This window comes from Lissotriton helveticus, chromosome 5_1, assembly GCF_964261635.1.
Source record: "Lissotriton helveticus chromosome 5_1, aLisHel1.1, whole genome shotgun sequence".
NCBI lineage: Eukaryota > Metazoa > Chordata > Amphibia > Caudata > Salamandridae > Lissotriton > Lissotriton helveticus.
In genome coordinates, this window is record NC_136065.1 from 2112897608 (window position 1) to 2112920811 (window position 23204).

The 23204-nt window shown below is 47.5% G+C and overlaps 1 protein-coding gene across 1 annotated transcript in view; it reads left to right on the forward strand.

Annotated features, from left to right (window-relative positions):
* DDX31 (DEAD-box helicase 31) overlaps positions 1-23204 on the forward strand; it is a 227763-nt gene that overhangs the window by 1580 nt on the left and 202979 nt on the right. The window contains exons 2-9 of the mRNA XM_078646174.1: positions 8995-9236; positions 10705-10780; positions 10933-10976; positions 19532-19602; positions 19739-19803; positions 20822-20866; positions 21497-21538; positions 23075-23139. Of these exons, the coding sequence (XP_078502300.1) occupies positions 8995-9236; positions 10705-10780; positions 10933-10976; positions 19532-19602; positions 19739-19803; positions 20822-20866; positions 21497-21538; positions 23075-23139 (650 nt within the window). The remainder of the gene's footprint in view (positions 1-8994; positions 9237-10704; positions 10781-10932; positions 10977-19531; positions 19603-19738; positions 19804-20821; positions 20867-21496; positions 21539-23074; positions 23140-23204) is intronic.

Consider the following 23204-nt stretch of genomic DNA (forward strand, 5'->3'; position numbering starts at 1 on the left):
GTCGAACTAGTGGGAGTTAGTTGAGGGAAGTCATTGTAGACTATTGGCAAGTTTTTAGGTTTGAAGTACCTCAGATAGAGAGGCTTCAGTGCAACAGTGCAAGGATTTATGTACTTTATATGGTCTTTAAATCGTGTGTTCCAGCGCCAAGCTGCAGTGCGTTACAGTTTTGCTCAGATTTTTTATTACAGATGTTATGCAGTTATTTTGTAGAATGCATGACCGTGTACCGAACCAGTTCAGCTGTTTGAGTTTCGATGTTATAAAAAGATTTAGAGATTGCATACCAACCACAGAACCGGTTCGGATTTTCGAGTACAGAGCTAATACAATTGTTTGGAGATTGCACGACCATGCACTGCACTGGTTAGCAAAATTACAAAGGCATTTACATAATCATATCAGCACACATGAGCTCTTTTGGCACTGCCAGTACACTGGTGATGCCTTAATTTTAATAGTATGACAAACGAAGCACCTTCGAGTTTTTTAGAAAGATTCATTTCATATATCTGAAATGTAATTTGGCTTGCTTTCACAGTAGTTGGCATAGTACACTTCTCTAATATGAAGTCTCCGACACCTCCGTTTATATTGCATACCTTCATACCAGTTGTAATCACTCCTAAAAACTAGGTTAAAAAAACAAACATATTTATGGAGTTGCAGTTTATGAAGTTGTGTAATATGTTTTGTCAAACTTTCAAAAGAGCTTCTTGTAAGTAAGTATAACTTTTAATGGACTCGGAGTACTACGTAGAAATGTATAACCCATAACGTTGAGATTAATATTTGAGATGCATTATCCTAAAATTCGAAGGTTGCTCTGCTTGTTGTAAACACAGAACTGAACTGAGATGCATTTTCCAGTTCAGACGTTGTATGCTGCTGTCCTGGGACGTGCAATCACCATGGATTTCGTGGAGCAAGCATGAGCACCTATAGTATTACTTGTTTTCCCTACCTATCAGAGACCAAGCTCTTTCAATTTAAAATTGGGACACAACCTTTTTTTTTTTTTGCCCCCTTTCAATTTGACATCGTTGTCTTCTTTTGGCTTCCTGCCCATAACTTGTGAATTGCACTTAGTTTTAAGGTTAATTTGAATCTTCCTTGTGTGCCCCCGGGGTGCCCATGTTTTGCAAAGACTTTCTAACCTAAAGGATCTTTCCATGTGTGGCCCAAGCACTGGTGGTGACTGCTCATTGGAGCAACATTTCTTCAAGGGAGGAGGTGGGCCCTTAAGTCACAGAAAGTTGCCACGCTAAATATAAAAAAAGCGTGAAATTTACCTTGTTGATTCTCAATGATGTAGCTAATCAAAAACTGTAATGACCAAGACAATTAATCAAATGATCATCAAAAGTATTTTTATTATAAATAACACAACCCCTTTGTCAAAATCTACAACATATTCTTGAGGTGGAGGCCATCAATTTTTTTTCTTCTTTTTTTTACAGAGTTTTATATAACGCAATCTTGACCCGAAGGTATCGGGTATCAGAGCGCTTTACATAGCACCAGTTGCGTTACATGAGGACACATTCATTTTTTGTTAGGCACGGGGAGATTAAGTGATTTGCCCAGAATCACAGGATGTTCAGTGTCGCTGCCAAGACTCGAACCCAGTTCCCCAGACAGTTAACAAATTTTCTAGGGGTATCAATACAAATAATTTTATGGTTCTTGTATATAATGATTGTCATGTCATGGAATGGTACTGGCATGAAGTTCAATCTTTCTGCTTCTTGTAATAATTACTTGTTGGTGACTTGAAACAACTTAACTAGCGTTGATGTGTTATAAGTACCCACTGTACAAAAATGTAATGGAAAAGTTCAGGGTAGTTTAATGTAAGTGAACGGTGAGCCCCAGATGGAATTCAGTGTAGAGCATCAAGAGAGTGAATTTCAGTTTTGGAAATGGCTCAATTGTTCTGTTTTGAAGATAGTCGATGGAAGTCTGAGCTGTCAACGAGAATATGCAGCAAAATCTAAACTTTTACAGATTGTGTAAAACTTCCATTTACTCTTCCTGTATCCCCAAGTGTGATCCTTGTTGTCAGTTAATCACATATTTACCTCTGTGCAGTGGCTCATGTGCTACGATCTTTATTTATTTGGTACTGTAGTGATAGCCTGATCATGTTAAAGAATTACCGGTATCGAGACATCTTAAGTGGAATGCTTTTCTTATTTTTTTGTTTTCACTGAGTGTCTCTCAGTAAGTGGATGCAAGGTAGTTGGTTGAATGCTAGAATGGGAGTGGGCCCTCTTTTGTTTGCCTCTTTGAGTAAACCTTGATGTCGATGGTGAATTAGGAATGGGTGCCTACCCTTTCACCCCCATTCCTTGTCCTTTGTCGTGGCTCACTATACTTAGTTCAATCTTTATATATTGCCCATAGAGTTCTCTATCAGACGGGCTGCATTTCGTGTTTTTCATTTAACGTTTTCCTTCACCATGTACTTAGTCGTAGTTTTTAATGACCGTAGAATAGTTCTGTGGATTCCTTCATTTTTATGTTTTACCATATATGACAAACTGATTTTTTGTATGCACACGTTGTCTCCCAATAATTGGCTACTTTACTACTCTGTAGAAGTTAATCATATTAAAATAGTGACCTTTTGAAGCATTTCATCAGCATTGCGTCTGATACAAAGGAAGCAGAAACGTTTTGCAGTGTTAGACAATCTAGGTTTGATAGAAGTCATAATGGTTATAAAATATTCATGCAATATTATTTACCATAAGAGTTTACTTTGATTGGAGTACGGATCCAAATCGAGATGGGAGTATTGCAGCTCCTTGTAGGCTGCTCTTCCAGTAAAGGATGGAAAAGAGAAAAGTAAAGCAGCAAAGACCTCCTCCACGTTCACGGGCAACTAGGCCAACAAAGCTTTTCATTCTTCCAAGTTCAATAACATTTGTTTTGTAGACAGTATAATGGTAAAATGTGTTGCTTAAGTGCAGAGTGACTGTTCGACTTATGGAGTAAATAAGTGGATAGTATTCCATAGTAGCTGCCATTCAGTAATGATACTACTGAGGGGTCCAGGTTATGTTCACTTCACTGTGGTATGATGTTTCATGTTGTCTTCTAGATCAGTTTTCACTTCTGTGGACCCCACTGGGTAGCAACTGATAGCCAGATACCCCCACCAAACGATTTCTACAATGTGGACCTCAACAATCAATCAATCAAGGCATTTGTAAAGCGCACTACTTACCCGTGAGAGTCTCAAGGTGCTAATGGGTGGGGAAAGCTGCTACTGTTAGAAAAGCCAGGTCTTGAGGAGTCTTCTGAAGGTCAGTAGGTCTTCGGTCTGCCGTAGGCCGATGGGGATAGTGTTCCATGTCTTGGCGGCGAGATGGGAGAATGATCTCCCACCAGTGGTCACTCTTCGGGTGCGGGGGACAGTGGCGAGGGCATGGTCTGCCGAGCTGGCGGGTGGGGGTGTAGAAACTGAGTCCGCTGTTGAGATATGCTGGTCCGGTGTTGTGGAGTGCTTTGTGTGCGTGGGTGAGGAGCTTGAAGGTTATCCTCTTGTTGACTTGGAGCCAGTGCAGGTCTCTCAGGTGGGGTGTGATGTGGCTGCGGCGAGGGACTAGACACCTAAGGGTAGTAGTGCGCAATAGAAATTGTGATAACATAACATGTTGAGGATCACGCATGTGGAGGCGTTCTGGATGCAATGGAACCGTTTCGGAAGTTTGGCCGAGGCTCCTGCGTAGAGGGTGTTTCAGTAGTCCAGTCTGCTGCTGACGAGGGCCTGGGTGACCGTCCTTCTCGTTTCTGTGGAGATCTACTTGTAGATCCTGCCGAGCATGCGGAGGGTGTTGAAGCAGGAGGAAGATATGGCGTTGACCTGCTTCGTCATGGAGAGGGTAGAGTCGAGGATGACCCCTAGGTTGCGTGCGTGGTCGGTGGGTGTTGGAGCTCTTCCTAGTGCGGGCGGCCACCAGAAGTCGTCCCAGGCCGAGCTGGAGAATCTGAGGATGAGGACCTCCGTCTTGTCCAAGTTCAGCTTTGTGGAGGTTGGTTTTGGCGGTGTGGGGGTCCTTAGTGAGGGCGAGGATCAGTTGGGTGTCATCGGCGTAAGAGATGATGTTGAGGTCGTGTAGTCGGCGATGTGGGCGAGCGGTGCCATGTAGATGTTGAACAGCGTTGGGCTGAGGGATGAGCCCTGGGGTATGCCGCAGATGATCTCAGTGGCTTCGGAGCGTAAGGCTGACGCTCTGTGTTCTGCCAGAGAGGAAGGAGGTGGTCCAGGGCCTTCTCTTAGATCCCGGCGTTGTTGAGGCGTGTTCGTAGTGTGCGGTGGCAGACCGTGTCGAACGCGGCTGACAGGTCTAGGAGGATGAGGGCTGCGGTTTCTCCATTGTCCAGTAGGGCCCTGATGTCATCGGTGGCGGCGATGAGGGTAGTTTCGGTGCTGTGGTTGCTGCGGAACCAGGGTCCAGGATGCTGTTCTCCTCGAGGAAGCTGGTCAATTGTTTGTTGACGGCCTTCTCGATGACCTTCGCCGGTAACGGGAGCAGGGAGATGGGTCAGAAGTTCTTGAGGTCCCTGGGGTCCGCGTTGGGTTTCTTGAGTAAGGCGTTGATCTCGGCGTGGTTCCCGCTCTCCGGGAATGTTGCTGTCTCGAAGGAGATGTTGATGGCTTTCTGGAGATGCAGTGTGATGGTGGTGCTTGCTTTGTTGAAGATGTGGTGTGGGCATGGGTCTGTTGGGGATCCGGAGTGGACAGTGTTAATGATCTTGATGGTGTTATCGACGTTGATGTTGGTCCAGGAGAGTAAGCGGTTGGTGTGGGTGGTGGTCATGGGGGCGGAGGTCTCGGTGGTTGGCGGTCGTGGCGTTGAAGCTGTCGTGGATGTCTGCGATCTTGCGGTGGAAGAAGGTGGCCAGCGAGTCGCACAGGTCTTGCGAAGATGGGATGTCGTTGGTGTTGGAGCTGGGGTTGGAGAGTTCCTTCACGATGTTCAAGAGCTCTTTGCTGTTGTGTGCGTTGTGGTCTAGGCGGTCTTTAAAGGAGGCCCTTTTGGCGGTTCTGATGAGGTGGTGGTGTCTGCGGGTGGCGTTCTTGTGGGTTGTGCAGCTTTCCGCTGTTTGTTCATGGATCCAGTTCTTCTCTCCCTTTCGGCAGGTTTGTTTGGAGGCCTGGAGGTCTTCAGTGAACCAGCAGGCTTTCTTTCAGGTGTATCACTTGTTTTCAGACCGCAAAGGTATCTAAACAGTCAAATTCCTTGTAAAATTGGGTTAATATTGAATCTTGAAGCATCCGTCTATTCAAATTTTTCTAGGTTGCCGCAGTATCGGAGATAATTTTCAGAGAAAAATAGAGTAGAGTACAGCATGGAATCCGACCCAAACAGGAAACCGCAAGTGTGATAGCGTACCTTCTACATCTACGGGGCTCATATTCTGCAATATCCATTGTCCTGATGATGGTCTTATAGACTTTTGCTGCCAAGACCGAAACGTAGACTTCTCCATCATCTCCAAATAAGCCTTTATCTGCTGTTGAGTAACGTTTACATATCGTTTGTTTCAGTTACTCCCATGTCTAAAGGAGCTGATGAATGTCATGAATTGTTTTAGTTGTCTATTAATCATACATCTGTTCATGATCTTTTGCAATTGATTGGTTTTCTATGTATATATATCCCCATGTAAATCATGTTTTAAAGATATGAAATTTTGAAATACATATCTACGCAATACTATCAGGTGCTCTCGTGTGCTTTTTCATTGTTTTTTTTGTATGAACTTGACCATTGATTGCTGTTGTCCTAAGGACACATATGAGTTTGATCGAATGACTGACTCTTTACTGAATTAATATCAAGAATATTACTAAGAGATATTGGAAATAAAATCCCTTGTAGATACCCTTACAACATACAGTTTATTGCCCATACCTACAAGGGTTGATTGGGTTTCCCATTAGTTGTTTGTTCTTTCAGGTGTGGCTGTTGGAGTGTTTCTTGAGCGGGACAAGGGTGTTGGCGCAGTCATCGACCCACTGTCTGAGGTTGCTGGCGGCGGGGTCGGTCAGGTCTGCGGGTGGGCTCCGGGCAAGGGTGGTGGTTAGCTGGTCTTCGGTGACTTTGCTCCAGCAGCGGTCGAGGCATCTGTTGGGTGCGGTGGTGGGTTTCCGGAAGGTGAAGTGGATGTAACGGTGGTCGCTCCAGTGGAGTTCGGTGGTGTAGTAGAAAAAGACGTGGGAGCTTGCGGAGAAGATTGGGTCGAGCGTGTGGCCGGTAGAGTGGGTGGGTGTTGTGATGAGTTGCCTGAGTCCGAGGTTGTCGATCAGGGTTGAAGAGTTGGCGTTGTTATTGTTCTCGAGGTGGAAGTTCAGGTCCCCGAGGAGGATGTAGTCCATGGAGGCGAGGGCGTGTGAGCTGACGAAATCGGCGATGGAGTCGCTAAACTGTGGTCGGGGTCTGGGGGCTCTGTAGACGAGTGTTCCTCTGAGGGTGGTGTTGGGGTCGGTGTGGATCTGGAAGTGCAGGTGTTCGGCGGAGCTGAGGGTGTCGTCGGTGTTTGTCGAGACTTTGAGAGTGTTCCTGTGGATGATGTCGAGTCCTCCTCCTACTCCGCTGTTGCGGTCCTTGCAGGTGATCTTGTAGCCTTCCGGGATGGCTAAGGCGACGTTGGGTGCCGAGGAGGGGTTCAGCCAGGTCTCTGTCAGGAAGGCGACGTCTGGGGGAGGTTGAGTCGAGTAGGTCCCAGAGTTCAACAGCGTAATTGCGGGCGGAGCGGGTGTTGAGGGGGATGCATCTGAGGTAGTTGGGTTCTTTGGTTGGTGGGTTGGATGCTGGTGAAGCTGCAGTTCCGGCTGGAGAAGGGTCCTTGGGTGCGCTTCGGGGCGGCCAGGCAGCAGGTGCATGATCCTCTAGCGTTGAGTGTGTGGAGGGCGCTGGAGTCGTAGTGGCGACGGACGTCGTGGTGTTCGTGAGGACCAGGGGTTCTGGTGCTGGGCGCGGCCAGGCGCAGACGGGCTTGCCTTAGGCTTGCCAGCGGCATGCATGCTGTGAGCCAGCTGCGTGGCCTCCATATGAGGGGAGGTGGGAGAGAGAAGCAGCTGGGAGGCTGGAGCGGGGCGGCGAGCAGGGGGGCGGAGACGCAGCGGCGGGAAAAGACAGGTGGAGTAGGGCGGGGGAAAAAGCAAAGCAGGGCACAGAGAAAAGTGGCAGGGGGGAAGGAGATTAGAAGGAGATTATAGCAGGAGGGAGAAAAAGGAATTTAGGCAGTGAGGAAAAAACGAAATCGCAACAGTAATCAATTCAGTATCGGTGCAGAAGACAATGCCAACCTGGCCGTGCAGCAGCGTGGGGAGCGACCTACCTGAGAGCAGGGTCGAAGGTCGCTCCTTTCACCGCTGCGCAGCCTCGATATGAGGGGAGGTGGGAGGGAGGAGCAGCTGGGAGGCGGGAGCGGGCGGCGAGCAGGGGGCGGGGACGCAGCGGCGGGAAAAGACAGGTGGAGTACAGCAAGGGGGAAAACAAAAGCAAAGCAGGGCAGAGAGAAAAGTGGCAGGGCGGGAAAAAGGAGATTAGAAGGAGATTAGGCAGGAGGGAGAAACATGAATTTAGGCAGTGAGCAAAAAAAAAACAAAAAAAAACACAACCGCAAGCAATTCAGTATCTGCGCAGAAGACAATGCCAACCTGGCCGTGCAGCAGCGTGGGGAGCGACCTGCCTGTGAGCAGGGTCAAAGGTCTATACTAGGAATACACAGGGACACACAGAACAAACTCAGCTCATCTGTATTGCCTGTGCATCTGCATGTTGAAATATGAGAGAAAAAGTTCACACTGGTATAAGACCCAGATCGTATTCATAAATGAATAGGTAATCATGTGAAATCGGAGCTCTCTTCAGAAGTGGTAACTAGATTGACATTGGCAATGAACAGACAAAGGACAGCAACCAAGCTTTGTATGGACAAAGCGGATGTATGACATTACAACGCATGCTTTTACCACACATGCGTTTACATCGCAGTTTTTACAACGCATGCTGTTACAACGCATAGCGCTAAGGGGTGCTGGATAGTGGATAGTTTAATTTACTATTCCAACTCCAGTCCCCGTGGATAGTAGGGAAGGTGTTGGATAGTAAATTAAATCTATTCCCTATTCTAGAGCGCCCCCCAGCGCAATGCGTTGTAATGACATGCGTTGTAATAGTTGCGTCGTAAAGGCACTGCGTGGTAAAAGTTGCGTTGTAAAGGATGTTCCCCGGACAAAGCTCCTATGGTCTTTGTGTCAAAAGGTGACACAAAACTAGATTGTATAAAAGCTAGCAGGCAGGAGCTCCCGTATACTGAAGTGCATGCAGCCTGCTGGTAAGTGCTTCTCTTCCTGTGGACTGCTTCAGTTCTGCTTGAAAAGAGCAGGCATGTATGCTTCCCAGGGCAAGAGTCTGCAAGAGCCTGCCAATATAAAGTAGTGGCTGGGAGAGCGTGCACCTGAGAGGACCTTTTAAGCAGTTTACATGTGTGTACAGAATAGATCTCTGAGCAGTTAGAGCCCTGGGGTTCTAAGTATGTAGATGCATATGATCTCGTAAAGTATGGAAAGATGTGTGTGGTTTTTTTAATTGAATGTGTTTGAGTTTCCAATGCAAAACTTGAGCATCACATAGTCAGAGCAAGTGCGGCCACTTGTTCAATATCATTGGTGTACAGCACATAGGTCTTGTCACAGTCAATCTGCAAAAGTGTTCCTGGGATGTATATAGCTTGGGAAGGTGTAATGCAGTAGATTTCAAGTGAGTAATATTGTTGCTTGGTGCAACTATTAACCTTGTAGGAGGAATCGCAGTATCCAGTTATTTAGCACAACATGCTTCTAAGTAGCACATAATAGACCCCCTGCTGTGCAAGAGCCCTTGCACTGTAAGTAATCCAGGCCCAGCCTTGTATCTTTGCCTGGATAATCCAAAGTGCCTGATGCATTCTCCTTTTAATCCTCCTTTAAAGGGGAATAAGGCGGCAAAACGGAAACTGCAGCAGTCCGAGGATGGACCGCCGCTGAAGCTCAACATTCAACCGCTCTCCTCGTCGGAAAGAAAAACCTCAAAGGAGAGGTATGGACCCTCAAAACGAGGAGCAGACACCGATTCATCAGCAAAGCTAACTTTCAATGCCAGCCGTGAAGGGAGACCCCTTATCAAGACGTCCTCACTGTTCAAGAACAACCCAGAGATTCCTGAAATACACAGGTGAGTGTCTACGCCTTGACTGCACATTACATCATCCTGCGCGTAATAGCAGATATAGCAATGCCTAGACTGCACATTACACCTGCCTGCGCAGCATAATAGCAGACATAGCAACGCCTTGATTGCACGTTATATCAGCCTGCGCATAATAGCAGATATAGCAATGCCTTGACTGCACATTACACCAGCCTGCGCTTAACAGCAGACATAGCAACGCCTTGACTGCACGTTATATCAGCCTGCGCGTAATAGCAGATATTGCAACGCCTTGACTGTACGTTACATCAGCCTGTGCGCAATAGCTGATATAGCAATGCCTTGACTGTACGTTACACCAACCTGCCCTTAACAGCAGACATAGCAACGCCTTGACTGCACATTACACCAGCCTGCATGTAATAGCAGATATAGCAGCGCCTTGACTGCACATTACACCAGCCTGCGCGTAATAGCAGATATAGCAATGCCTTGACTGCACATTAAATCAGATGTAGGGTATGTCTTTGTTGCAGATACTATTCATAACTCCTTCACTGCACATTTCATGTGATAGTGTACACCTCCTCCGCTCCTCTGTGCAGCGAAGGTGTTCAGTTAGTCTGCAGGTTGCAGCAGTTCATCTGTATAATAGCTCGGCTGCACCGTGTAATAGATATTCTGTAGTGCACCTCCACTCCTCTGACGTCCGGTACCCTCTGCGACTCAAATATCGAAATGCTGGTACTTCCCCATGCCTGAGTGTGATGCCTTCACTGGGTTAACACACCGTGATGAGAGAGGCAGTTTGATGGGCAAAATAAATCCTCAGCGCAGTTGACTTTGCTGTCTTAGTTGTAAAATGAATTAGATGGCATAACATGAGCTGGTGAGGAGTGTGGAATAAGAGTATGCAATACAGCACAGTTGGCGTTGCATAGATAGGAGGTTGTTAGATGAGGCTTGCGGTAAGGAGTATCAGCAAATGTGGCCATTCTATGTCATTAAAGAAGATTTGGGAGTAAATGGTTTCACTTAGAAGTCAGAGGTCCACAGATTAGCAGAGAAGTCAGAGTCTTGGGAGTTACACATTCAAGTATGAGCCTGGAAGTTCAGGGTGAAGACATTTAGTAGATCAGAGGCGGAAGAACAGGAGTAACATCAGAGAATATTTTTTTGCACAGTATATGTAGTTTGTGTTGATTAGCTTCCCTACAAGAGTTGTAGAAACAAGACTTGTACATTGAGAAAGTCCTTAGAGGGGATCGGAAATGAAAACAAAGAAAGTGTAAAGCTGCAGACCTTGAGTGTGTGTGTGAGTGAGATGCAGACTGTAAATAGGCAGTTACTGGACTGGATGGTCCAGAGCTGACTTGGAATTCTTCTTTTTGTGATTTTTGTGGTGCCTTTTTCAGTACCTGGCTTGATTACATCAGCGCTGAAGAAACGTTTAAAATACAATCCAAATCTGTTTTTTCTTTCTTTTTGTCAGATCCAGCGTCAAGCAGTTACAGGAGAAAGTCTTCACTTCTGACTCCTTCGAGGCGCTTGATTTGCATCCACATCTGGTTAGTACATCTGTCTCTCAATCTAACTATACAAAACACTTCCTTCACTTTAACTCTCATCTGAAAACAAAATATTTGTGAAAACATAATAAGAAAAGTTTACAAATTTGGAAAGAAAATCCAATTTTTTCTCTTTATCTTGATATCTGCAGGTTTCAACTCTCAGCAGTCTTTTCCAAATCACCAGTATGACAAGGTAAGAGGGGGTCTTCCTGGAGTTCTTCAGTGCTAAAGAGACATCTCAGTGGGTTATTGCACTTTCTTCAGGCCTCCACTTCCAAACCCATGTTAATATGTTTTTACGGGTTCTGTAAACCATTCCATGCCATGGAAAAGTGACTTAAGTCTACTTGGTAGGGAAGGGGAACCAGAAGGTTGTTTAGAAATAAAAACCATGGTGTATGTAGAATTGGGTGCGTTCACTTTTGGTGTACCGGATTTGCTATGCTGAGATAAAGTCTTAGTGGTAGCAGGGGTGGTAGAGGTTGGGGCTCCAACCTCTGCTTCTTTGAATCCAGTTGGATAGAATGAGGGTAGGTCTGGCTTAGACAACTGACCCGCTTGCTGAAGAGAACATGGGAGTTTGTTTTCCTCTTTCTGCGTCCTTATCTGTTGCTCCAATGTATAAAGAAAAACAAAAGGTGATGATGGACGGAGCGTTGACAATACAAACACTCACCCCCAGTCAACTGATCTGGGTTTAATCCATCACCGTTCTTTAGCTCACTCCGCCACCCCAGTTCAGACATGGCCATATGCAAATCAGTCTGACCCTGTGCCTCATGGGAACAGTCCAGCCCGAACTGCCAAGCCATGCCTTCCCTGTACCGGAAACAAGCTTCCCAGGACCGGTTTCTGGCATTACAGCCGTCTCCAGCCCAGCTTGCTTGACTCCAGTGGCAAAGTGAGCAGGGGACTCGCGTCTGAGCATACCCTGCCAACTTAGGACTTTGCTCCAATGTATAAGCCTTGCGAGTGCTACTAACATATGAGATTGAGTGTTTCCATCCATGGCCAGTAATGCCATCCCACGTTGGGTAAGAGTAGCACAAGTTTTGAAGGGCCGTGTAGTCATGCTTCAAAAACGCTGGGATTGAATAGCAAACTTCTCCGGGAAACAGCAAATCACAGATTATGATCATCAGTAGAGTAGTGTGATCAGTGATGGACAAGGTTTGGACAAAGGTGTGACATTCAAAATTCCTGAGGTTAAGAATTGTTTTGATGGAAATCACATGTATGAAATTGGCACTTTCGGGTGTAGTTTCTTGGGTAGTAATGTGGGATCAGAGATGGGGACCCCACAGTGCTCCTAACTGATCCTGAAAGTCCAGAGAGACTGATGGATGACTAGGCCTTATGTCCCCCCCACCCCCCTCACCACACAGCCACAGGAATCATTCAGTGTTAAAAACAAGCATTTGCAATGCAATAGGTCTCGCATTAGGAAAGTTTGAGCTATTGGTCTTGTAAATGACAATATTTTTATTTATGTGTTGGTTTTGAAAATAGCTAAATTAATAGCTTTGTCATTTACAATGCCGATAGTTCTAACTTTCGCAAATGTGACACCTATAGCATTTGTAATGCAACATGTTTTGTATTTACGTGACTTAGATGTATTGATATTACAAATCACAATGGCTTTTAATTTTTTAAAATAATTAATACTTAAATAAAAGTGATTGTAATTTATAATGGCAATAGCTTAAACTTTTGTAAATAACTTTTGTGAAGATTGTTTAGTGTATTTTATTGTGACGAAAATCCAAGAACAGTAGTGAAATATTAACATCTTTTTGTGACATTTGTAATAAAGCTTGAAACATTGAGAGAACATATTTAACCCAGTTGTTGTTGAATTGTTGCACAGATTGATGCTGTGATGGCGCGGAGTGATGTTGTGGTGGCGACAAGTGATGCTGTGGCGTTCAGTGATGCTGTGTTAGCGCATAGTGATGTTGTAGTGGCCCTGAGTGATGCTGTGGTGGCCCTAAGTGATGCTGTGGTGGCCCTAAGTGATGCTGTGGTGGCCCTGAGTGATGCTGTGGTGGCCCTGAGTGATGCTGTGGTGGCCCTGAGTGATGCTGTGGTGGCCCTGAGTGATGCTGTGGTGGCCCTGAGTGATGCTGTGGTGGCCCTGAGTGATGCTGTGGTGGCCGTGAGTGATGCTGTGGTGGCCGTGAGTGATGCTGTGGTGGCCGTGAGTGATGCTGTGGTGGCCCTGAGTGATGCTGTGGTGGCCCTGAGTGATGCTGTGGTGGCCCTGAGTGATGCTGTGGTGGCCCTGAGTGATGCTGTTGTGGCCCTGAGTGATGCTGTTGTGGCCCTGAGTGATGCTGTGGTGGCCCTGAGTGATGCTGTGGTGGCCCTGAGTGATGCTGTGGTGGCCCTGAGTGATGCTGTGCAGGCCGTGAGTGATGCTGTGGAGGCCGTGAGTGATGCTGTGGAGGCCGTGAGTGATGCTGTGGAGGCCGTGAGTGATGCTGTGGAGGCTGTGAGTGATGCTGTGGAGGCTGTGAGTGATGCTGTGGAGGCCGTGAGTGATGCTGTGGAGGCCGTGAGTGATGCTGTGGAGGCCGTGAGTGATGCTGTGGAGGCTGTGAGTGATGCTGTGGAGGCTGTGAGTGATGCTGTGGAGGCTGTGAGTGATGCTGTGGAGGCTGTGAGTGATGCTGTGGAGGCTGTGAGTGATGCTGTGGAGGCTGTGAGTGATGCTGTGGAGGCTGTAAGTGATGCTGTGGAGGCCCTGAGTGATGCTGTGGTGGCCCTGAGTGATGCTGTGGTGGTGCTGATTGGAGCTGTGGTGGTGCTGAGTGATGCTGTGGTGGTGCTGAGTGATGCTGTGGTGGTGCTGAGTGATGCTGTGGTGGTGCTGAGTGATGCTGTGGTGGTGCTGAGTGATGCTGTGGTGGTGCTGAGTGATGCTGTGGTGGTGCTGAGTGATGCTGTGGTGGTGCTGAGTGATGCTGTGGTGGTGCTGAGTGATGCTGTGGTGGTGCTGAGTGATGCTGTGGTGGTGCTGAGTGATGCTGTGGTGGTGCTGAGTGATGCTGTGGTGGTGCTGAGTGATAATGTGGCGGTGCTGAGTGATAATGTGGCGGTGCTGAGTGGTGCTGTGGTGGTGCTGAGTGGTGCTGAGTGATGTGGTGGTGCTGAGTGATAATGTGGTGGTGCTGAGTGATAATGTAGTGGTGCTGTGGTGGTGCTGAGTGGTGCTGTAGTGGTGCTGTGGTGGTGCTGAGTGATGTGGTGGTGCTGACTGGTGCTGTGGTGGTGCTGAGTGATAATGTGGTGGTGCTGAGTGATGCTGTGGTGGCCCTGAGTGATGCTGTGGTGGCCCTGAGTGATGCTGTGGTGGCCCTGAGTGATGCTGTGGTGGCCCTGAGTGATGCTGTGGTGGCCCTGAGTGATGCTGTGGTGGCCCTGAGTGATGCTGTGGTGGCCCTGAGTGATGCTGTGGTGGCCCTGAGTGATGCTGTGGTGGCCCTGAGTGATGCTGTGGTGGCCCTGAGTGATGCTGTGGTGGCCCTGAGTGATGCTGTGGTGGCCCTGAGTGATGCTGTGGTGGCCCTGAGTGATGCTGTGGTGGCCCTGAGTGATGCTGTGGTGGCCCTGAGTGATGCTGTGGTGGCCCTGAGTGATGCTGTGGAGGCCGTGAGTGATGCTGTGGGGAGGCCGTGAGTGATGCTGTGGGGAGGCCGTGAGTGATGCTGTGGAGGCCGTGAGTGATGCTGTGGAGGCTGTGAGTGATGCTGTGGAGGCTGTGAGTGATGCTGTGGAGGCTGTGAGTGATGCTGTGGCGGTGCTGATTGGAGCTGTGGCGGTGCTGAGTGATGCTGTGGCGGTGCTGAGTGATGCTGTGGCGGTGCTGAGTGATGCTGTGGCGGTGCTGAGTGATGCTGTGGCGGTGCTGAGTGATGCTGTGGCGGTGCTGAGTGATGCTGTGGCGGTGCTGAGTGATGCTGTGGCGGTGCTGAGTGATGCTGTGGCAGTGCTGAGTGATGCTGTGGCGGTGCTGAGTGATGCTGTGGCGGTGCTGAGTGATGCTGTGGCGGTGCTGAGTGATGCTGTGGCGGTGCTGAGTGATGCTGTGGCGGTGCTGAGTGATGCTGTGGCGGTGCTGAGTGATGCTGTGCCGGTGCTGAGTGATGCTGTGGCGGTGCTGAGTGATGCTGTGGCGGTGCTGAGTGATGCTGTGGCGGTGCTGAGTGATGCTGTGGCGGTGCTGAGTGATGCTGTGGCGGTGCTGAGTGATGCTGTGGCGGTGCTGAGTGATGCTGTGGCGGTGCTGAGTGATGCTGTGGCGGTGCTGAGTGATGCTGTGGCGGTGCTGAGTGATGCTGTGGCGGTGCTGAGTGATGCTGTGGCGGTGCTGAGTGATGCTGTGGCGGTGCTGAGTGATGCTGTGGCGGTGCTGAGTGATGCTGTGGCGGTGCTGAGTGATGCTGTGGCGGTGCTGAGTGATGCTGTGGCGGTGCTGAGTGATGCTGTGGCGGTGCTGAGTGATGCTGTGGCGGTGCTGAGTGATGCTGTGGCGGTGCTGAGTGATGCTGTGGCGGTGCTGAGTGATGCTGTGGCGGTGCTGAGTGATGCTGTGGCGGTGCTGAGTGATGCTGTGGCGGTGCTGAGTGATGCTGTGGCGGTGCTGAGTGATGCTGTGGCGGTGCTGAGTGATAATGTGGCGGTGCTGAGTGGTGCTGTGGTGGTGCTGAGTGGTGCTGAGTGATAATGTGGTGGTGCTGAGTGATAATGTGGTGGTGCTGAGTGATAATGTAGTGGTGCTGAGTGGTGCTGTAGTGGTGCTGTGGTGGTGCTGAGTGATGCTGTGGTGGTGCTGAGTGATAATGTAGTGGTGCTGAGTGGTGCTGTAGTGGTGCTGAGTGATAATGTAGTGGTGCTGAGTGGTGCTGTGGTGGTGCTGAGTGGTGCTGAGTGATAATGTGGTGGTGCTGAGTGATAATGTGGTGGTGCTGAGTGATAATGTAGTGGTGCTGAGTGGTGCTGTAGTGGTGCTGTGGTGGTGCTGAGTGATGCTGTGGTGGTGCTGAGTGATAATGTAGTGGTGCTGAGTGATGCTGTGGTGGTGCTGAGTGATAATGTAGTGGTGCTGAGTGGTGCTGTGGTGGTGCTGAGTGGTGCTGAGTGATAATGTGGTGGTGCTGAGTGATAATGTGGTGGTGCTGAGTGATAATGTAGTGGTGCTGAGTGGTGCTGTAGTGGTGCTGTGGTGGTGCTGAGTGATGCTGTGGTGGTGCTGAGTGATAATGTAGTGGTGCTGAGTGGTGCTGTAGTGGTGCTGTGGTGGTGCTGAGTGATGTGGTGGTGCTGAGTGATGCTGTGGCGGTGCTGAGTGATAATGTGGCGGTGCTGAGTGGTGCTGTGGTGGTGCTGAGTGGTGCTGAGTGATAATGTGGTGGTGCTGAGTGATAATGTGGTGGTGCTGAGTGATAATGTAGTGGTGCTGAGTGGTGCTGTAGTGGTGCTGTGGTGGTGCTGAGTGATGCTGTGGTGGTGCTGAGTGATAATGTAGTGGTGCTGAGTGGTGCTGTAGTGGTGCTGTGGTGGTGCTGAGTGATGTGGTGGTGCTGACTGGTGCTGTGGTGGTGCTGAGTGATGCTGTGGTGGTGCTGAGTGATGCTGTGGTGGTGCTGAGTGATGCTGTGGCGGTGCTGAGTGATGCTGTGGCGGTGCTGAGTGATGCTGTGGCGGTGCTGAGTGATGCTGTGGCGGTGCTGAGTGATGCTGTGGCGGTGCTGAGTGATGCTGTGGTGGTGCTGAGTGATAATGTGGTGGTGCTGAGTGATGCTGGGGTGGCGCTGAGTTGAGTGATGCTGTGGTGGTGCTGAGTGGTGCTGAGTGATAATGTGGTGGTGCTGAGTGATAATGTGGTGGTGCTGAGTGATAATGTAGTGGTGCTGAGTGGTGCTGTAGTGGTGCTGAGTGGTGCTGTAGTGGTGCTGTGGTGGTGCTGAGTGATGCTGTGGTGGTGCTGAGTGATAATGTAGTGGTGCTGAGTGGTGCTGTAGTGGTGCTGTGGTGGTGCTGAGTGATGTGGTGGTGCTGACTGGTGCTGTGGTGGTGCTGAGTGATGCTGTGGTGGTGCTGAGTGATGCTGTGGTGGTGCTGAGTGATGCTGTGGTGGTGCTGAGTGATGCTGTGGTGGTGCTGAGTGATGCTGTGGTGGTGCTGAGTGATGCTGTGGTGGTGCTGAGTGATAATGTGGTGGTGCTGAGTGATGCTGGGGTGGCGCTGAGTTGAGTGATGCTGTGGTGGTGCTGAGTGGTGCTGTGGTGGTGCTGAGTGGTGCTGTGGTGATGCTGAGTGATGCTACTGCTGACACTGCTGACAACGAAGAGGAATTAGTGGGCACTGGTTAGTAAAGCGAATTCCCCTGTTGACTAAATTGCACAATGTACACACAGCTCACAAATTGAAAATGGCAGCCGACGTGCTACGAGAAAGGGAACAGGCGGCAGCTATGTTTAACGATGAGATACACGTCAGAAGTATTCAAATCACGCAATAATAGAAATAATCATTCATAATTGCGTGAAGTTGATAAAAGTCAAACTGCAATGACACTTACAGATGATGTGGGCCCCAATTTAAAACCACCATTGGAAAATCCTATAGGTCTCTTCTCTCACCTGTTGGTTTTGCCAGTGCTTTTTTGCCAGTGTTAAATAGCATCGGAAAAAAGCAAAATCCTGGAACGTGCTTCCTTGCCTAATCAGATACATGCCCATATACATCATAACACTACAACTGCTGCAACGTCACATGCACCCATATGCATCGCATTGTGGTACCATTTTGTCGTTTGCTTTTATTTAGCATTCCCTGCGTGGAAAAGTAAATAAAAAAAACATAAAAAGTGTTACAAAATAACGAATATCAGCTTTTATAGCGCATACCCCACGGAGAGTTCTCTCCAGGCGCTTGAAGGATCGGTGCCGCGTGGTGTTCAAGGCTGAAGTTTACTTCGGTGTTTGACATGCTGCGCCCCGTGAACACATCCTGTACCTGTGAGCGAGGCAGAGATATGAATGGGCTGGGTAGGGTTTGCTCTTCCCCCCCCAGTGTGCTAGTCTGATTTTGGAAATACAGGAACTGTCATTAATCTTATCAAGGAAGATGCGCGTTACAGCGCAGGTCACTGTGGATCCCGATACAACGGGTGAAAGCGCTATGAAGCACAGTGAAAGGGCGTGACGTGCCATTGTAATGACACCTATTGCATGAACCAAAATCAGCTCACTAGTATCAATAAACTAGCGTGGAAAGGGGTGTCCACTGCCTGCCATCAATAATGTGTACAGCGAGAATAAAAATGTGCAAGAACTACATAGCACAGTGATACATTGTATCGACTGGGGGATGGGCTCCCAGGACAGCGTTCAATATCATTAACTTGAGGAAATGGGTCAAACTGAGGAATTGGAGAAAATAAGAAACAAAATGAAAAAAAAAACGATTAAACCGCGGCCGTGAAATGAAATGAAAAGCGGCCGCGAAATGAAATGAAAAGCGGCCGGGAAATGCTCTCGGCATTGCGGGGGCGGGGGGCGCATTCCTTTTAAGTGTGAAGCAGGGGAGCGGATCCCTTTGAAGTGAAGCTCTCGGCATAATGAGCTAGAGCACGGCCTTGCGGCCGTGAAAGTGAAATAGCAGGGGCGAATTAGGGGGGAGGAGAAGTGAGGCCGAGTGCGCGCTGGGGTGAATGCCTGAGGCTGAGCGCACGCTGGGGAAGCTTCAGAGGCCTGGGGGAGCGAGGCTGATGGGTTTGATATGGACATGCGTTTCACACGAGTGCACCACATGAACTGTACTTAATCCGCAATGGTTTCAGAGCTTGTGTTGCCTACTATACTCTCGTCTATTTATCCCTGCTGGATAGAATAGTCGACCTAAAAAAAGTGAAATCATTTATTACATATATTTGACAGGTGGCATGTCATGTGCAGTGAACAAGACATAGCACATCCATGTACACTGAAGTTAATTACTTTTGCTTACCAAACATTTATGAGATCATAAAGACAAAACATTTATGGTGGAATGCTTCCTCTTGGATGCCCTCTTGAGCCCTTGAGGAATGCACCCGGGGCCCCTAAATGTCCTGCCACACATCCCAGACCCATACTTCCTGCCACATGGACCAATGGCCAATGCCAAGTGCGGCAGACCAGCCCCATCCCCTCCCCTGCCACCACCCTCCGCCCCAACCGTCTGTCAAATAACCCAGGAAAAAAAGTCTACAATTTTCCTTTGATTAAAAAAAATATATATATGCATTGTCACAACTCTATTGACATCACACACTAACGTACAATAACACAATTAATACATGTTCTCATAGAACAACCCAGCCATGACCTCAAGTAAACAACATATAAAAAGTGGACATGGAGGATGACCAGGCTCCTGGAAGGTCTGAATCTGGGCAGAGCAGCAGGCAGAGAGAGCCTTTCATTGTTGTCCAGGGCCTTTATGGCCCCCTGCTGCTGTCCCTAAAATGCAGGACCTCTGTGATTATGACTTGGGGGCATCTGGTGCTGCCCAGAAATTAAATATCACCATTGCCCCCCATACCCCATAGGCCTCGGAGGAAGCTGTGCGGGGCAGTGGGTCATTGTTTTGCAGCCAGCGGAGGAGAAGCTCTTTGACCCTTACCTATTATGTGTTGCTCTCTAATCAAGGAGTGCCCTTTTCAATCTGATCCACTTAAGTTGTTTTATGTATCCTCAGGGTTCAGAAGGTGACTATCCCTACACTCTTGTCCGGCAGTGACGCACTGGTGCAGTCACAGACTGGCTCAGGTGAGCATCAGTTTCGACCCTAATATTTTATATCAAATGTTTCAATTATAATTGTCTGTAGTTTTGTGAATGAGACTGGACAGTAGCCCCATGTCTGTACCATCCAGTGAATGCTCTTTTCTATTTCTCATTGCAGGTAAAACTCTGTCCTATGGAGTCCCACTTGTCCAGTCTCTGCAGGGCTTGTCCCCTAAAATCCAGGTATGCAGCCGGTGGAGTATGTCTGTGCAGAGGGTTGCAAAGGGTTTTAAGATTCAACAGATGCCATCTCTAAAGTAGGTCATGCCAGCTCACATGAAGTCATGCCCTCTAGGTCTGGTCATCAGGAAGTGCGCGGATATACAGTGCCTCCCTCTGGGACTAGTGCTTGGGTGTATGCAGGCACACTTGATTCGAACTGAGATTGGCCCTGTAGGTACAACATAGGCATTTGCTGACCCTGTCTGGGACTTGTCATCATGTTATATGTAGGCACGCAAGAACCCACCCTCGGCTTAGTCCTCTTGATACAGCTGGCACCAGTGCTTAATTTGAACCAATGGTGGGCACCAGCAATCCTTTTTGGGGACCAGCGTTTATTTTTCCGTATCAAACTTTTGCCCAGACCAACAGAGCGAAAAACATACAAAGGGGGAAGAAGGAGGAAATAATAGTAAACCAGCATTGGCACAGCCAATAGGTCTCGCCTTTGAGACATTATAAGTGTTTAGCCATGCAACAGTTGATGGTGTTGCACCAAGGATATTGTACTGCATAACTAAACACTTATAAGGTCCCAAAGGCGAGACCTATAGGCAATGCAATAAGTCTCGCATTTACGCAAGTTTAATCCATTGGCATTGTAAATGACAATCTCTTTGCCTTTTATTTGTGTTTTAAAAATAAAAATAAAAAGCTTTGTTATTTGCAATGTCAATAGCTCAAAGTTGCGTAAATGCGAGACCTATTGCATTGCAAATGCTTGTGCACTTTATTTCTATGGGATTCCGCCACGCCCTCTTGTTGCAGCACTGAATGTGCCTTACTACAGCCAATTGCGTTTTACCCTGCCCTGTCAGTAATTGTTACTTTCTAAGCTGGAATTTTTCCAATTTTCTTAATTAAGCCTTTGTTTGGGGACTCTGGTTATGGTTGGTGAAGGATCTCAGGTGATGCTTATGGTTTTTGCATCTTCCCTCCATGAACCTATTTAATCACGTGTTTCTCCATGTTTTCACAGCGCAGTCATGGCCCTTACGCACTAATACTGGTGCCCACCAGAGAGGTAAGTGCCTCCCTAATAGTATATGTGACAAGGCCTCTCTTACCATGTGCTGTAGAATTAATAATGTTGCCTGTGCTGCATGAGCGTGAAATGGTATCTTGAAGTCGAAAAATAATTTCCTTAATGAAGAACCCCCTATAACTATCTCGTTATAAGCCTGCTTCTATCATTGTAATCTGCATCACACCGGAGCCCCATTCTCTCTGTAGATGTTTGTTTTATTTGTGCCGGTTGTCTTATTTACCTGTTTAACTCCTTGCATGCTGATGACGGCCCCCAGCCGTCATGCACTACAGTGCTTGTGTGCTGATGACGGCTGGGGGCCGTCATGAACCCGCCCACTCAATAAAAGTGCCGCACAGGCGCAGAATCGCGGCAGCATGCAAGGGGTTAAATAACTTGGTGTGTTCTACGCCTGTAATAGAGCGGTTTTCTACAAGTCTTTATTTCGAATACTTGAGGGAGGTGGGAGTCGAAACTACGCTTTATCCATCGAAGGTCAGTAAACTGAGAACCCAGTCTGCGGGGAAATAAGCGCTTATAATTAGGTGACGAACAAATCAGTGTAAATACCTAACAATATGATCATTGTTGTGCCCTAACGCTGCTCTTTCTGTTTTCCTTCCTCAGCTTGCTCTGCAAAGCTTTGAAACCATACAAAAATTATTGAAGGTGAGCGCGTCATGCACTCTGTTTTCTGCTCGTTGTTCCATTATATTTAATTTACTAGTTTATCCGGGGTTGTATGTCACATTATTAGCCCCCAAAATATTGATCTACAGATATCAGGAACATAAGATCAACTCCTGAATTATCGGTAATATATAGATTTTTTATTAACTTAGAAACTATTCTGAGTCAATGTTTTGGTCCCAATGTACATGCAGGTTGGTATTTTGACCTCGATATTGCCGTAGAACACCATTATCCACAGGAGAGCGACTTTTACAGATCGAAAAGTCAAATCTCCAGTTTTGGAAGAAGACAATTGCAAACAGCTGGTAGGTTTTTGAGGAGGAGCTTCTGTGTTGTTATGCTCGCTCGATTACACTGCCCAATGCACTTTGGCAGAGACCTCAAGTTTTTATTCTACGTCTCACATCAATCTCAGGTTTTTGTAAGAATTAGAAAGTATAGAAAAGAAACACTTGTTTCTTTGACATTATTGTTCCCTACAGTTCGATATAGATTCAGTCGAACTGTAACGAATATCCAGTTAGTGAATTCCTAAAAAGGGTGCATTGGTTTACAGTATATGTCATGCAGTACTCACAAGAAAATCTAATATTTCAAAGAAGACCTGTTTGGGAAAAACATAAGTTTGTATCTTTTTTGAAATTTTTTATTTTATATTTTTTTTGATGAAATGTTAATAAAGCCCAAACTTATGGGTGCCTTTGATCAACAACAACTATTGTTAGATGGAGACTGTGCAGGGATACAAGCACACTACACAGTCAAAGCTGAACTTAAAGATTGTGTCTTGTTCAAGAGCAAAAATAATGTTAAGCCTATTTCTTTCTATATAGAAAAACCAAAGAAAAGTAATATTTGGGGTAAGCAAAAATGCCCCTAGTTTCTATATTTTTGGTACAAAAGTTGATATTTTGACCCCATCATGTAAACCATTTGGTCATCATCAGGATAAGGACAACCCTTGGATTAAATGAATATGAGACAACAATTCCCATTGTGCACTTAGAACTCATAAACGAGAAGTCTACATGTGCTGGAATTGGATAATGTTCAAAACAAGTGAGCTTTCAAATAGACTGAGAAATACAGTCACACTAGCCTGGTGGGCCATTCATCGGTGAGAAAGTTTCAAAGCAGTCTGATGCAGATGACTACCAGCAGAGCGGCCCTTCTCATGCCATGTGGCACAGTCAGTGGAATTGGAATATATGGCCCATATTTGTAGGACGTCTTGTGCGCTGCACAGAGTGACTTGAAACGGACCCATTTTCATAGTGAGGAGTTACTGTAGCGTGTAAGAGATGTGCCATGTTTGCTTTCACCTGGGCGTTTGTGTCTTTCTGCCGCTCTGTGTATTTGCTGAAGCGGGGAACGCTGTATAAAGACCACAGTAATAGTCTATTCAAGATGGGATGATGACAGATGTGTCACTGTCGTTATGGGAGTTAGATGGAGGGAGGAGAACTTTGGGTACGTCCCTCCAATCTTTAACCTGTTTATCTCTCTTTTCAGCCGTTCATGTGGATTGTGCCAGGGGTGCTGATGGGGGGCGAGAAGAAGAAGTCAGAGAAAGCTAGGTACTAGTGCATGCTTTCTCTTCGTATAATCCTTGGGAATATGACCACAGCCCAGCCTAACCTTT